Source organism: Herpailurus yagouaroundi, unplaced genomic scaffold (assembly GCF_014898765.1).
Source record: "Herpailurus yagouaroundi ecotype Mexico unplaced genomic scaffold, PumYag 186, whole genome shotgun sequence".
NCBI classification, from domain to species: domain Eukaryota; kingdom Metazoa; phylum Chordata; class Mammalia; order Carnivora; family Felidae; genus Herpailurus; species Herpailurus yagouaroundi.
Genome location: NW_024412417.1, coordinates 20078521 through 20093541, shown reverse-complemented (window position 1 = coordinate 20093541; position 15021 = coordinate 20078521). Strand labels below are relative to the sequence as shown.

Here is a 15021-nt window from a genome sequence, read left to right as displayed (position 1 = left end):
CCTCCACCAAAGTTTTTCTGATGCGTGGAATTATACTTTAGGCTGAACTTCCTTCATGATTATTTTGTAAATAAAACTAATTATCATTTTTAATAGTTATTTTTGTTTTCTTAATTTTTTTTCAGATGCATTCATTTTCAGCATGTTGATTTTAAGCATCTTGGACTGAAATTTGAAATTGATATTTAAAAAAATAGTATTAAAAGTAAGTGTCTCAGATTAATTTGCCATCTGGTCTATAGTATCACTAACAGTATCAAAAATTAATTTGCCATCTGGTCTAACTTTATATATGAATTCATAAAGATATGTATATTCATACATATATACATAAAGATTCACACATCACCATGTATAAGACCCTTTGATAAAGATATCTAAAGATATATGTAAAGTTATATCAACTCTTATTTCCCACTTTTCTAGTATATTTGTTGAACTTTTGATTCATTTAGTATATATATAAAATGAAAACAAGTGATCTTTTTTTTTGTTTTTAATTCTTAGTACTAAGTAATTTTATTTGGATTTAATGGAGATAAAATAAAAATAGTCAAATTTGCTTGACTATGAAAATTGATTTATTTTTTATGTCACATTATAAAGGAAAATACCTGGCATGATGTTTTCTCTACTCTGTAATTTGGTCTGGGTACTACAACTAATTCCATTGTAATTCAATGCTTACTGAGTCTCCACTATCGCAATGTCTTGTATTGAGCTATGTGAGTGACAGAAAGATAAATTTATAGATCTTGCCACCAAGGTGTTCAGTTTAGTAATTAAATAAAAATCTTTATTCCTGAAAGGATCAGACAAAAAGGCACAGAGAGACTTCACAAGAAAGCTATAGTCTCATAAATTCAGAAATATTAGACTTCTTAAATCAAAAATAAAAACAAACAGGGCACCTGGGTGGTTCTGTCGGTTAAGTGTCCTGCTCTTGGTTTTGGCTCAGGTCATGATCTCACTGTTTGTGGATTTGAGCCCAAGTTGGGCTCCATGCTCACAGCATGGAACCTGCTTGGGAGACTCTCTCTCCTCTCTGCCCCTCCCCCACTCTCTTCCTGTCTCAAAATAAATAAACTTTTAAAAAATGAATAATAACACAAATAAAAACTTCTAAAATCATCACTACCGCCACCACCACCACCACCACCAAAAAACCAACAATGACAAAAAACAAACCCTAAACTACAGACTCAAAATGTTTAAATATTACTACTGAAAAAATGTTAAAGGCATATATATTTTTTATTATGCTGTATATTTAAAATAATTTCCTCAGGATGGTTTGTACATCTCTGAGTCCTCTGGAAAATTATCTTAGACCACGTTTTATAAAAAGCTAATGTTCAGTCATAAAGTATTTGAAGATATGATTAAAACTTTTATCATAAGTAACTATTTGATAACATAATAATGGGAAATATTAATGTATTATCTCATCAGACAAAATAGCTTCATTTGCTTTTGGTGTTTTGGTTCCTTTTTGTTTTAGCTTCTCAGTTTTTAATCAGAAGAAAACATTCATAGATACTTTGCTTAAAATATTGTTTATTGTACCACAGTCTCTAAAAGTTTAAGTGATGTTGCTCCATCCCAGACATCTGGTAATCACAAGAAAAGGAATGGCTGCTGGGTTCATGTTTTTAAGCCACTGAGATAGTGGGTATAACCATTACCCAGAGAGTTGCTGTATGACCTTTTCAATTCATAGGAGGAAGAAACTCTAGTAAGAATGTTTTAAAAGTTAAATATAATAACTGATAACATCGTAATAAATGATACAAGAATTGCTTCGTACTTACTGTTTCCCCTGCAGATCCACTATCCACTATTCTTCATGAGTTTGGACAGTGGGGAGCAGAGGAAGAAGAGAGGCAGAGAGGAATGTGTAATGAACTCATTAGTCCCCTCTCTCCCTGTGAGGAAGTAGGGGGTTCTCAGTGGGCTCCTGCATCTCTCGACCAAAGGGCACATTCCCATTTAACTTACTTGTTTGGCTGGTGCAAATGCCAGAGGGATCATGAATAATGACAGCAAATTAATTCAACCTAGTCAGGTAATGATGTCAAGCTCATCTGATATTCCAGGTATGATATCATTACTAAAACAAATCGGTGAACCAATAATCCCTGGCACCTGGTGTACAGCTATTGGCCTAGCAAATGCCCCTCCAACCCATTTCAATCAACAAATATAATCAAAAGGCTCTGCTTCACTAGCAGGGACAACAGTGTATTTTTATCGTCTTGCTCCAAGGACTGTGTCAACTTTCCTACTCTCTGTAGTAATATTATCTGGAGGTTCCTTGAGCAGCAGAACATCATGCTGGTCCATGCATTTATTCCATATCCTCACATGCCCATTTTGGGTGTGTTATTTGTTTCCTGCCTGATAATGACTAATAAAAATATTATAATTTTTCCATGTTCCAAATAGCGAGTGATAACTCAAAAAGATGATGATGAAAATAGAAAAATATTTAAGTTACTAGTTTAAACGATTGTATTCCACTTACCAAAAGAGTCTGAGAGAACCACATCCTTTTCAAGCAGAGATACTGGAGAAGGCTTGTTGAATGCCAAACGGTGGAAGCTGACTGAGGTGTCACAGACAGCCCCAGGGAACCCAATGCTCCACTCGGCTTCTTGTGTGCAGTGGGAAGGGTCCAGCAATGAGCTGTATGGAATGACAGTGTGTCCTCTGTGACCTAGGAGATGGACATAAACAGAATGTTTCCTGTATCATGTTAGAAAACTAAAAAAACCAACAAAACCCCAAACTGTCTACAACATATAGCTACTGTGACCCATAGTACCAGTAACAAAATCTAAAAGTCCTGGTAATTTATTTTTTTGGCATGGGGGAATAGGACCTCATATGGAAGCTTTGCAGTGGATTCTTTGGTTAGGGAGATTATTGTAGATGTAGATGAAACACAGGATCTGAAGAATACATGAGAGCCAAATAAGGATGGGAAACAGGATAAGTAACTTACTCAAGGATACACAGAAGGATTCAAACCCAGGAAGTCTGACCATAGAGCCTGTACTCTTAACCAATGGACTGCCAACTACCATTGAATACCCAAGCTGAATGAATTAGATACTAATAAAGGTTATACAAATTTTTATAAATGAGAATCACCCAAATGTTCTCCCTCTAAAAGCCACAATTAGAACAACAGTCAAAAGTCAACAACTATAGTTGAGAACTCAGTCTATTTGAATATTGAGATGAATCTTTTTCCATCTTACAAAGTCTTTCAAAAGTAAATTGTTAATATCTGTAGATTTACTTGTCAATGATCTCTTAAAGAATTATGCAGAATCCCACACATAATCCTTGTGATCTTATTTAGACAAATATATCATTAAAATGTGTACAGAGGGGCGCCTGGGTGGCGCAGTCGGTTAAGCGTCCGACCTCAGCTCAGGTCACGATCTCGCGGTCCGTGAGTTCGAGCCCCGCGTCAGGCTCTGGGCTGATGGCTCGGAGCCTGGAGCCTGTTTCCGATTCTGTGTCTCCCTCTCTCTCTGCCCCTCCCCCGTTCATGCTCTGTCTCTCTCTGTCCCAAAAATAAATAAACGTTGAAAAATGTGTACAGATACTAAACTGTAGAAATTATGAATATTTACAGAAAATGTGGCATACTCTATGTTGAATTTTGTACTACAGTTAACATATTCTTTGAACTAATTTCAAATTCAGAATTTAGAGTGGTAAGAAAAGGACTGGGGAGCCTGGGTGGTTCAGTCGGTTAAGTGTCTGACTTTGGCTCAGGTCACGATCTTACGGTTTGTGAGTTTGAGCCCCACATCCTGCTCTGTGCTGACAGCTCGGAGCCTGGAGCCTGCTTCGAATTCTGTGTCTCCCTCTCTCTCTGCCCCTCCCCTGTTCGCATTCTGTCTCTCTCTCTCAAAAATAAATAAATGTTAAAAAATTAAAAAAAAAAGGAAAGAGTTAACAGTAGCCCTGTAACTTATTCCTTTCTTTTACAGTATTTTAGCAAGATATTTCTAGTTTGCTTACATTGCTTATGTAAATAAACCTGGAATATATACATTGATGGGGCATGATTAGCTTAGAGAATTTGGGTAATCATGTAAACAGTTTCTTATCTGTATAATTAACTGAATATAAAATGAATAAACAAAAAATTTCCCTTTGTGGTCAAAGTTCCCATAAATATTCCTCAAAATTTGCTGTTAATCCAAACCAAAGTGCAAATGCAAGAGAAAAAAAAAAGGATAAAGGATATTTTTAAAGGCTACACCTGACAATTTGGGCTTGTTCCACAAAAAGAGTGTCTCATCTGTGCCTAGTGCTGACCTATATCCTTAAATCATTGCCAAAGTTTGATGCTGGGTAAGATCTGTGATTCATGTGAGTCTGCTTTGACAGTTCAACTCTCTGTGTAAACATAAACATTTCCAATGTATATTACCAGATGAGAATATAACATTACCTGTAAGTGAACCATCAACATCAATCAGTACCACTTCATGTTCCCATCGAAAGCCAGCCTTGTTTGGTGTGTGAAAATACTGGATATCAACAAATTTTGCACTCCAACCTCCACATTTTTCATTACAAACTCCAGTGATGGATGTCACTCCCAAAGCTGCACAGTTGGGACGGTCAAAGTTCATAAAATGTACAGAAGATACAGTCAAGCCTTCACTAAATGGGAGAACCAGGCCTTTCCTTGTGCAAAATGCAGACCCCATTCCCAGTTCATCAAGATGCCCAACTATTTTGGCATTTTTAATCACTGCTCCATTGGTTTCACCCCATCCCCCAACATAAGGAGCCAGAATCCTCTTGGTCTCGATTCCAGCCTCATAATTATTTACCATCACAAAGTTATGGAACTGAAGGGCTCCTCCATTGACCCATTCAGCTCCTTTTTCACAGTTCCAAGTAGTAAGTGAATTAAATATCGCAGGCACTGGCAGTGTAGAAGTACAAGATCCTGTTTGCATGGGGAAATATTCTTCAAATATCCATAGTCCAAACCAGCCTTGAGAATGAACAGTGTTGTTAAAGAATTCTCCAAGAGGAATTCTTTTTTGGCAAATGTTTCGGTCATAGGATGGCCCATCAGGATGGTTGTTCATTCGGTACCAAAAGCCAAAGTGAGTGCCTCCAGCAGCTGCATTGTGTCGTATGGTGTTGTTTGGGTTGGTTACCCAAAATGCAGCTGGGGTCACATCATCATTCAAAAGACTAGTACTTTGTTGCACAAAGACTGCCAAGTTATATTGCAAAATATTGCCATGTTCAATACCATCTTCTATAAAAAATGCTCCTCCCTTGATATCATATATAATATTCCACTCAACCAGCAGGTGATGTGTGTTATGGATAGTAACAGCTCTGTTATAGGCCTGGTGAATTGCACAGCCTCTTACATAAGATGTAAATTGCAAATCTCCGAGCAGGTGCCAATGAATTGGATATCGCCCCAACCGGAAAGCCTGGCCAGCATGGAATATCTGTCAAGCCCAGAAATCATAGCTATTTAGTGATACACATAGACTCATAATTTGCCTGGCTTATATTTTCTTGTTTCATAACAATCTCCAATTTAAATTAATTATTATCGATACATTTATATCTGCCATATTATTCATGTTTATCCTTCAAATCTGTTATGTGACCTTCAATCCACATTGTTTTATTCAATATATAACAGCCCATACTTGTTACCAAATGAATGAATGAACAAAAGCCATCTCTGAATCTTGTTTTTCACCTCAATCTATTACTAAACTTCCATGTTTGGCAATATAAAACCTTTCAAAGACTTATTTTTCTCCTTCACTCTGATTCTTATATAATAATAACAAATATTTCTTGAATGTTTACCGATTGCCAGATATTGTGCTGTGTCCTATATGCATGATCAATCTTTACCACAGCCCTACAAGGTAGCCATTTGTCACCAACTTCACTTTACAGATGAAGTTTACGATGGCTAAGAATCTTGTTCATGGTCATAAAACTCCATTTAAACTCCATTAAAGGTGGTCTGATTCTAGGTTGGTGCTTTTATTAACCACTGTGCTGTGCTTTCTTTCAGTAGGTCTATAATCCATTAATTTAATACAGAGGATACCAGTGTGTGGGAGTGCGTGTGCAAGTGTGCGGGTGTAATATGATCCCATAATGTTAGAAAAAATATTAGGGCATCTATTTATTTTCATTTTTCATCTAAAAATAAAAAACTATTACTAATAATCAATACACAGATCGACCCTGACCTTATTTAGTCCATATCTCAGATGTCACATATGTGTAACATATCCTAGAAAGAGGGAGATACAGGTGTTGCCTCTACCACCCTCAATACGTTGTTTGCAGTCTGGGTGTCTCCAATTTAATACATTTATGGATTTTACTATTCCTCTCTCTCTCACACACACCCTCCCTCCCTCCCTCCCTTCCTTCCATCATTTCATCCTTCCTATCCTCCTCCCTTTTACTGAACATCTGATAAAAACTGTGCTAAATTTTGATTATATAGACTGAATATGAGTAAGTTACAGAGGGGCTCCTAATCTCCTGGGGATAACTTGCATATTTATTCATTTTTTCACAAACTGGTTACATTAACAATCAGTTGAGAACCTGCTGTATGTCAAGCACAGTTTCAGCTACAGGACAATCAGTAGAAAACCAGAAACACAAAATCTCTAAACTAATTGAGTTTATGTTCTAGGGAGAGAGATTGAAAATAGATATATATATATATGTCAGGAGCTATGAGTAAATGAAGGAAAACATGTTTGGGCAGTTATTTCAAATAAAGACAGTAAGGAAAGGCTTCTCTTAAGGGAGGACATTTGAGAAAGACACCTGACCGAAATGAATGTGAGCCATACAAGCATTTGCTGGAGGAGAATTCCAAGCAAAAAGAAGAGCAAATGCAAAGAACCTGAGACAGAAATGTGCTTGACAAGGAGGCCCATGCAGCTAGCATGGCATGAGCCTGGGTAGAGTCACAGGAGATAAAGTCAGAGGCCAGCTGGGGGACAGATTGTGTGGGTCCTATGGGAAGGACTTGGGCTTTTTGTTTTAGGTGTAACATAAAGCCATTGGAACAGGGTGCAGCAAGATCTGATTTATACTTTAAAAAGTCTATTTGGCTGTGGCATGGAGATTCTATTGGAGAAAGGGTGGAAGCACGGTGATCAGTTAGGAGGGAATCATAGTAGTCCAGATGAGAGGGGATGGTGGCTTGGGTGAGGGACTGGGTGGCAGTAGTGGAGGGAGAGTGGATGCAGGTCATTATATTTTGTAGGCTGTGTGGGTAGAACTTGCTGATGAATTTTATGTGGGGTGTGAGAAAAAGAAACAAAATTTTGGCATGATTAAATGGGTGAATAATTGGGTGTATCAAAATTGTCTGTTTACTTCTCTGTCTCCTCTACCAGATCATAAGCAGCATCTGGTCAACAGCAGGAGTTCAGTGCTTAGTCACTGCCATAGATAACTTTTGGCAAACCACTGTGATTTACTATCAATGCGTCTTACCTCTACGTATTCTATTCTTCCAGTTACCATGCTAGCACCAGGGACAGGAGCATGAAACATAATGCAGCCTCCAAACTGGTCACTTCCTATTTCTTCTCCAAACTTTCCCTGGAAGCATGTCTGTGTAGCAAATTCACCTTGAAAAATATTTTTTAAGATATTATAAAGAAAAACCATGGCAAAATCCTCTAATTATATAGATCCCCCATACCTAATTATACCTTTTTATTCATACATAATTTTAATCTCATCCTGGGATATAATTATTTGCATTCACATCATTTCCTCCTCTATCTCGTTCACCTTTGCATTCTCTAAGGTAACTATTACAGCATTTTTCAAAGATACTAAATAAATATTTGACTGGTTAAATTAATACTAATAAAGATATTTTTTCTTACTATCTCTGAAGCTTTGCCCCAATATTTGGAGATTAACATAATGCAAATCCTATATTTGTATAGCACTAGAATATGCATATTGCCACTTAATTCCTGTAACTACAGTAAGTGGGCAGAACAGGAAATATTCTTATTTTAAACAGGATGATATTAGGTTTCATGAACTGGAATCAGAATGTAGGTTATTTGACACTGAATCCAGGGAGCCTTTTCTAATATAACCCACTGAAGTCTATCTTTAAACCATATTTCTTAATATTTAACTATACATCATATTGTAATGGTATTTTTATTACATAAAAGCATCTATCTATCTATCATCTATCTATATATACACACATACAAACACAGGCACACATATAAGAACTGTGGTAAGCTATGGAATCATTTCTTGTCTAATGACACTTGAGTGGAAGAGACACGTCTCTTCAGGACCAAAGTGATTAACTGCTATTGTTTGACTCCCTGGCCATCCCATTGCCTTGTCCCAGAGATCACAGAGGCCTATGTTGAGGTGGAGTCTCCATCAGCCTATATCCTAGAATCATAACAATGAGCATATTGGACACGTGCAGCCTGAGTGAGAAATAAACCTTTCTCATTTTAAAGAGAAATGCCATTTGAGGTTTATTTAGTACTAGAGCATAACCTAGTATGCTCTTTCAACAGCAGTTTTTAACTGGGGGTGATTTTTCTCCCAGGGAGCACTTTTACAATGTCTGGAAACAATTTACAAGCTGACACACTCAGGTTGCTAAAATTACCAGTGTCAAATCCATCAGGACATGCTGGAATTTTGTGATTCCACTCCATAGTATCAGATCCTCTTATTAAAATATTCCTTGTGAGAATTCCAACTTCTGCTCTTGCTTCAAACAGAGTTCCATCAGGGAGTGTGACAGTGATTCCCAAGTGTGTGTAATTCAGCGGGTCAGTGAGCACTACGTTTGTGCCATCAGCAGATACGGATGCAATGGTGCGTTTTTCATTCTCTCGTTGACCGTGTCTGTAAAAATTTCAACAAAAACCTTTCCAGATTAATCTAAATCAACATAATCTTGTTTCAGTGCATTTGTTTTATGCTCTCTGAACACTCCCTCTATAAACTAGGAAATTTTTTAATGTCTTACAATATTCTGAAGAGGAATTCGAAAATGGTGTTTAACTCTTTCTTAGAGTGAGCAAATTTTACAAATGCATTTCAATTAAATAAATATGTTCCCAGTGCTGCAGTTGTTTAGAGAGAACTGGACTAATTCCTATAAAGTATTCACATAAGCCATTCACTTAAAACTTTGAAGATCACACTCAGTGGTCTTCCACTGCGAATGATTATATCTGCCCATGAGACATTTGGCAATGCCTGGACACATTTTCGGCTGTCACAAATGGGGGTCCGACTGGCATCTAGTGGGGAGTGGCTATGGATATTTCTAAACATCCTATAACACAAGGGGCTGCCCCACACAAGAAAGACTTGTGAGGCCCAAAGTGTCAACAGTGCTGAGGTTGATAAGCCATTGGAAGTTTCTGAGTAGGGAAAAGACAAGACTGAGGGGAAGTATATGAAGCCTTATTTCTACCACTTCTTCAAAACACCTCCAATTCCAGCCACAGCGAAAGGACCTCTCGATTCTATAATATACTCACTCATGTATTCATTCATTCAGCAAACATTTATTGAGTGTCTAGCTGGTTTTCTAGGCACAGAGCGAAGGATGCCAAGTAGAAAGTACCCCTGACTTTACAGAGACGTGTGTGCCCGTGCCTGATTGTATATTATCTACCGAAGTGTGTGACTGGTGTTTTCAACAGAGGTAAGGTTAGGGGAGTTATTTCTGTGTCTTCCTGACCTTCCCTTTTGACTCATCTCTCCCTTGGCAAATCTTTTTCCTCTTTTACATACTGGTTCAAATGACAACGTCACATGCAAACTGGGTAAAAAAACACCTCTCTCAACGTTCCCAGCCCTTCTTCTGGATTCCCAACACACTCTATCTCATGCCCTGTCAGTGCCCACCAAATTCACACTGCAGGCCCATCATGTCTGCCGTGGCTCTCCTATCTGCTTCTTCATCCTTTCCACTACCAGGCTGCTCCTGCAGGTAAGGCACCCACAGGTTAAGTCATTTTGTGTGCTGAGCACTTAGTACAGTACCTGTCACAACTCAGGAACAGTGTTTGATTTAACAAATTAATGCAGAACGAATTAGTGAGGGGAGGAAAATAGAGGAGTGGAGCCCACATCGGAAGGTGATGTAATATTCCAGGTGTGAGGGACAGAGTCTAAATTAAACTAAGGGCAGGGAAAGCTGATGGAAGAGACATTTCAAGGGCAGGACCCAAAGAACTTGGTGATGTGCAGGAAGTGACAGATACTGATAGTCAGAAAGTCACTGGGAAAGTTTTTGTGAAGATCAAAACTAGACTGTAAGGGCTTAAGGGGAAAAAATGGATAACAAAAATGCAATGAAAAAAATGGGCATAATATTTAAGCAAATTAATCATTTTTTTAAGCAAAATGAAAGCAGCTAGAAAAGATAAGAGAATAAAGTTATTTTTTAAGACAGTGAGTGGTTGGAGAAAGCCAAAGTACAAAAGACTCAGAGAAGGAACTGTGGGCAAAGGAAGCCATGGGGAGGTGAGGATTAATGATGCTTGAGCTAAGGGTATACCAAGAGCATAAGATCCCTTAGGCGATATAGAAAAGGGATTTAGGAGGGCCTCTCCCAAATTCTCTTGGATTCAGATGATACACAGATTTCTTTAGAAAAGAAGGTTCTACAAAGCATTTTAATATGTTATGTGCACCTGAACACAATTTTTATGCCTTTGTAATAATATCTAACATTTATACAGCACTTACTTTGAGCCAGTTTCACTCTGAGTGCCTACACATACTAACTCATTTAATTCTTACAATAACTCTGACATAGACACTATTAGCATTCTAGTTTTCCTGAAGTACAGAGATGAAATACTATGGCTGCAGACCTGGCAAGTGGTATTGCTGGGAAATGGGTCCAGGCTGACTAATTTTAGTAGTTTTCTCAACCACTTGCTTTTACAAATTCTTAAATACAACGTATGAATGAAATAGTAAACAATGAGTTCAGTTTGGTGGGAAACTTCTTAATTCTTGTTCCTTAAAATTAAATATCTCTAAGCTAAATTCTAAATTTACCCTGTTATTTCACACAGAAAAGCTATAAACAAGAACCTTCTATTCTACTCGGAAGCCCTCTCATTTTGCTGCTTTTTATTTTGCCATTATGTAATTAAAATTTCTTCCAAAGGCAGGAAAAAAAAAGGACACTTATAAAGCTAAGTATATACTTAACTCTTCCTAACATCTGCAAGTCTATTTTTAACTTGGAAAATGGCAAAATCAAAATGCCATCTTGAATTTTAATTCTAAATTGAGTCACGACCTTAACATAATTTAGCCGTTTCTTACCATAAATTACTACTTGTTACCTGATAAGCACGGCCATACCCAATTTTGCTATTACCCATAATTTGAACAACAAAGCAAAAATAAAGCTCTTCCTGCTCCCTTTCCCCACCAATATTCTTGGTGTAGCTGTATTATTTTTATTCTTTTTATTTCTCGTTTGCTAATATATATAATTAAGCAGAAATTCAGGGTCATAGGCCGTTTCAATTGTAAAATGTCAGACATGTAAAAGGTCGTGTTAATCACCACTCAGTCTGTAATAATTTCTTCTCTTTGTTTCAATCATTACTAACAACCTTGCTCCATGGGAACCACTGCTAAGACTGTAAGATATGAAAGAGTTCCCCAGCAGCCTGACACCGTGTTCTCTGGTGACCCCAAATAAAGCAGCTCGTTTACATTTTTGCATTCACTAATGTATTTAGCTAAAGCTCTAAGTCAGAGGTTTTAAATGACTTAATAGCAGAATGCTTTTTTCAAGCAAAATCTTACATGGGAATCTATCTGTGAAAGACAACTAAAATATTTCATTAGTATACATTTTATAGGTTCAAATTTATACTTTTTCCTATTAGAAATTAACCAATTAAAACAACACAGTGGTGTTCAACCTGATGTTAACATTTAGCAAGTATGTACTTGGTATTTATATTTCTTTATTAGAGGTTTCAAATTTAAATCAAATAGTTGTAGACCTTCTGGATCATCCCTCTTTTGCAGAGTTAAAAAAAATCTCTATTCTAAATCAAAGTTATCATGCCCAGAAGACATCATACCTGTGACCTGTGCTTGCGATTACAATCTTATCGCCTGGTTTCCAAGTTACTGCTTCTTGTAAAATCAAAGTCCTTTCCCCCGCCTTTGCTGTATGAGCCAGACGAGTCCAGATCACAGAAACAGGCAGACCTGGAGCCAACAGACAAACTGAGTCTTTCTTTCTTTTTTTTTTTTTTAATTTTTAAATCAGTGTTTATTTATTTTAGAGATAGAGAAAGATTCACAAAGCGCAAGCAGGGGAGGGGCAGAGAGAGAGAGGGAGACACAGAATCCAAAGCAGGTTCCAGGCTCTGAGCTGTCAGCACAGAGCCTGACATGGGGCTTGAACTCACGGACCATGAGATCATGACCTGAGTTGAAGTCAGATGCTCAACCAACTGAGGCACCCAGGTGCCCCCAGACTGAGTATGTCTAAAGACGTGTTTTCTTGCATAGTGAGAGCTTTATGTATTTTTCATATTTGCCTGAATTGAATCAACTTTGGAAAGGTTCATTTTACCCTGGCATTTTATACCTTTCTCAAAAAAGAAAAAGAAATATTTAGAATGCTTGCTTTATAAAAGTAACAATTACGTTATGATAACATGTGTGGATCTATAAAACTAAAAATCATCCTTCTGCAATGATATACTGCATTTAAAACAATTATCTTTATAAAAACACAATATAAATGTGATTTGATACTATTGTTAAAACAGGCAGAGGCCTATTACCTTTGCCATTGTTGATATAAATTGCTTATATTGATAATCTAGAGACAAATGAAATGTGTAAACTTCTGAAAATTACATTAGGATATTTATTTAGCACAATGCAGGGTGACAGTTATTATCATAATAGGGATTGTGTTTATACATTCTAAATTTATGAAAGAAACAGATTATTGCAATATAGAAGACTTTAACATAAAAAGGATTCACACCATGCTTCCTTTAAATAAGTAAGCCTGATACCTCAAACATGATCATAATCATTTTTATTTGCTGGTAATTTTCCAGAATATAGTCATATAGAAGTACAACTATAAACTTATATTTTAGAAAGAGCCCATTTTAAAATACAAACATTAGAAGTTACAATCTTCTGCTTCCAGACTTAATGCCTTGGTATATAGACAAATGAAAGCAGTAATAATCACTATGTACTCTGGTAGGTGCTGAAATAGGCAAAAGGTGTTGTGGGAACACATACAAAGGAAGAAGCAGAACGATGTAGAGAAGATCCAGAACGGTGTCCCCAGGAGTGACTTGGGTTGTGAGTCTTGGTAGTAGGAAGGGCTGACCTGCCCTGGATAAGGCGAGGGCAGAGATAAAGAGGAACAAAGAGGGGACATGTAAAGACAGGAGAAGCTTGGCAAGTTTTCCTTTAAAGAGTTGTCAGGAGGGTTATCCCTTGTTTCCTGGCTAGTATCTCCTGGACCAATTCCCTGAGCCCTTTTGGCTGCCCTACCATGCAGATCCAGGATTCCCTCTCGCACGGCCAGAGTTTTGGTGCCATATACTGGGAGCTCAGGAGATCGCAGGTGCCCATGCAAGGTAATGACCGCCCTGTGTTGAAACGGGGATGCTTCTGTCCCAATCTGCAAGGGATTTCACAAGCATCATTCGGAAAGTTAAAAGTCAATATCCACAGTTTTAACCACTTAAAAAGTAACCCTTTCTTTTGAGAAATTGATTGCTCGGTTGTAGTATCTTTATTCCAGAAGATAAACCTTACATTTTCTAGTCAGATCTTTGGAAAGTATACTGATTGACTTTAGCCACATTTCAGAGCTATTATTTTTTTTTCTGTTCTATTTAAAATTTGGCTCTATGATAGTATGCTATTCTCTTCCCATTAAAAGCACAAGAACACTCTGGAAGACATTTTCCCAAAAAGGGGATTTTAGACTAGTAATGGAGACCTACATAAAGATAAACTTTTGAGGGCTTGTTATAATTAACCATCCATTTTACAAATGGTATTTTACAAAGAGATGGAGAGAGGTTAGCAAGGATTCCATATCAGGTTCTCTCGTATACCTGAAGAATGCCTCCGTCTGTAATTAGAATATTTTCTGCCTGGAGTTCAATGTCAGCTTCATCAAATATTAGAGTTCCACCTGTGAACCATACAATTTTGAAATATAACAAAGGAAGTTATTATTAAAAGCTATTTATCAAATTACACATAAAATTTTAATTTCTTATTCTTTTTTTAATGTTTATTTATTTTTGAGAGAAAGAGTGGGCATGTGCGTGAGTGGGGCAGGGACAGAGAGAGAAGGAGCAGAGGAAGCAGGCTCTGTGCTGATAGCAGAGAGCCCAATGCAGGGCTCAAACTCACAAACCGTGACATCATGACCGGAGCCAAAGTCAGACACTGAACGGACTGAGCCAGCCCTAATTTCTTATTCTTATCTGCTATCACTATGCATGCCACTTTAACTTCAGCTCTTTAGCAATATAAAATACAAAAATTTCAGACAAGACCCAAGAGTTGATGGAAAATTAAATCCCTAGACAGATTATTTTCCTTTGACCACTGTTATTTTCTATGCTTTTAAATAGTGCAGCTACATGTTCTATAAATACAAGTCTTCAAAGTATAAATTAAGGCCAAAAACAATTAAAATTAGGGGTACATGGGTGGCTCAGTCAGTCGAGCGCCCAGCTCTTGATTTCAGCTCAGGTCATGATCCCAGGGTCATGGGATTGAGCCCTGCACTGGGCTCCATGCTGAGCATGTATTCTGCTTAAGATTCTCCTTCTCTCTCCCTCTGCCCCTCTCTTCTGCTTGTGTTCTCTTTCTCTAAAAAAGAAAAGAAAAGAAAAGAAAAGAAAAGAAAAGAAAAGAAAAGAA

General features: G+C 37.4%; 1 protein-coding gene across 2 annotated transcripts in view; it reads right to left on the bottom strand.

The window, feature by feature from the left end:
- PKHD1L1 (PKHD1 like 1) overlaps nt 1-15021 on the bottom strand; it is a 162011-nt gene that overhangs the window by 64719 nt on the left and 82271 nt on the right. For both annotated transcript variants that reach the window (XM_040494266.1, XM_040494267.1), the window contains exons 44-50: nt 14202-14281; nt 13630-13759; nt 12180-12309; nt 8711-8952; nt 7546-7682; nt 4475-5504; nt 2525-2716 (exon numbers count right to left, since the gene is read on the bottom strand). In XM_040494266.1, the coding sequence (XP_040350200.1) occupies nt 2525-2716; nt 4475-5504; nt 7546-7682; nt 8711-8952; nt 12180-12309; nt 13630-13759; nt 14202-14281 (1941 nt within the window). The remainder of the gene's footprint in view (nt 1-2524; nt 2717-4474; nt 5505-7545; nt 7683-8710; nt 8953-12179; nt 12310-13629; nt 13760-14201; nt 14282-15021) is intronic.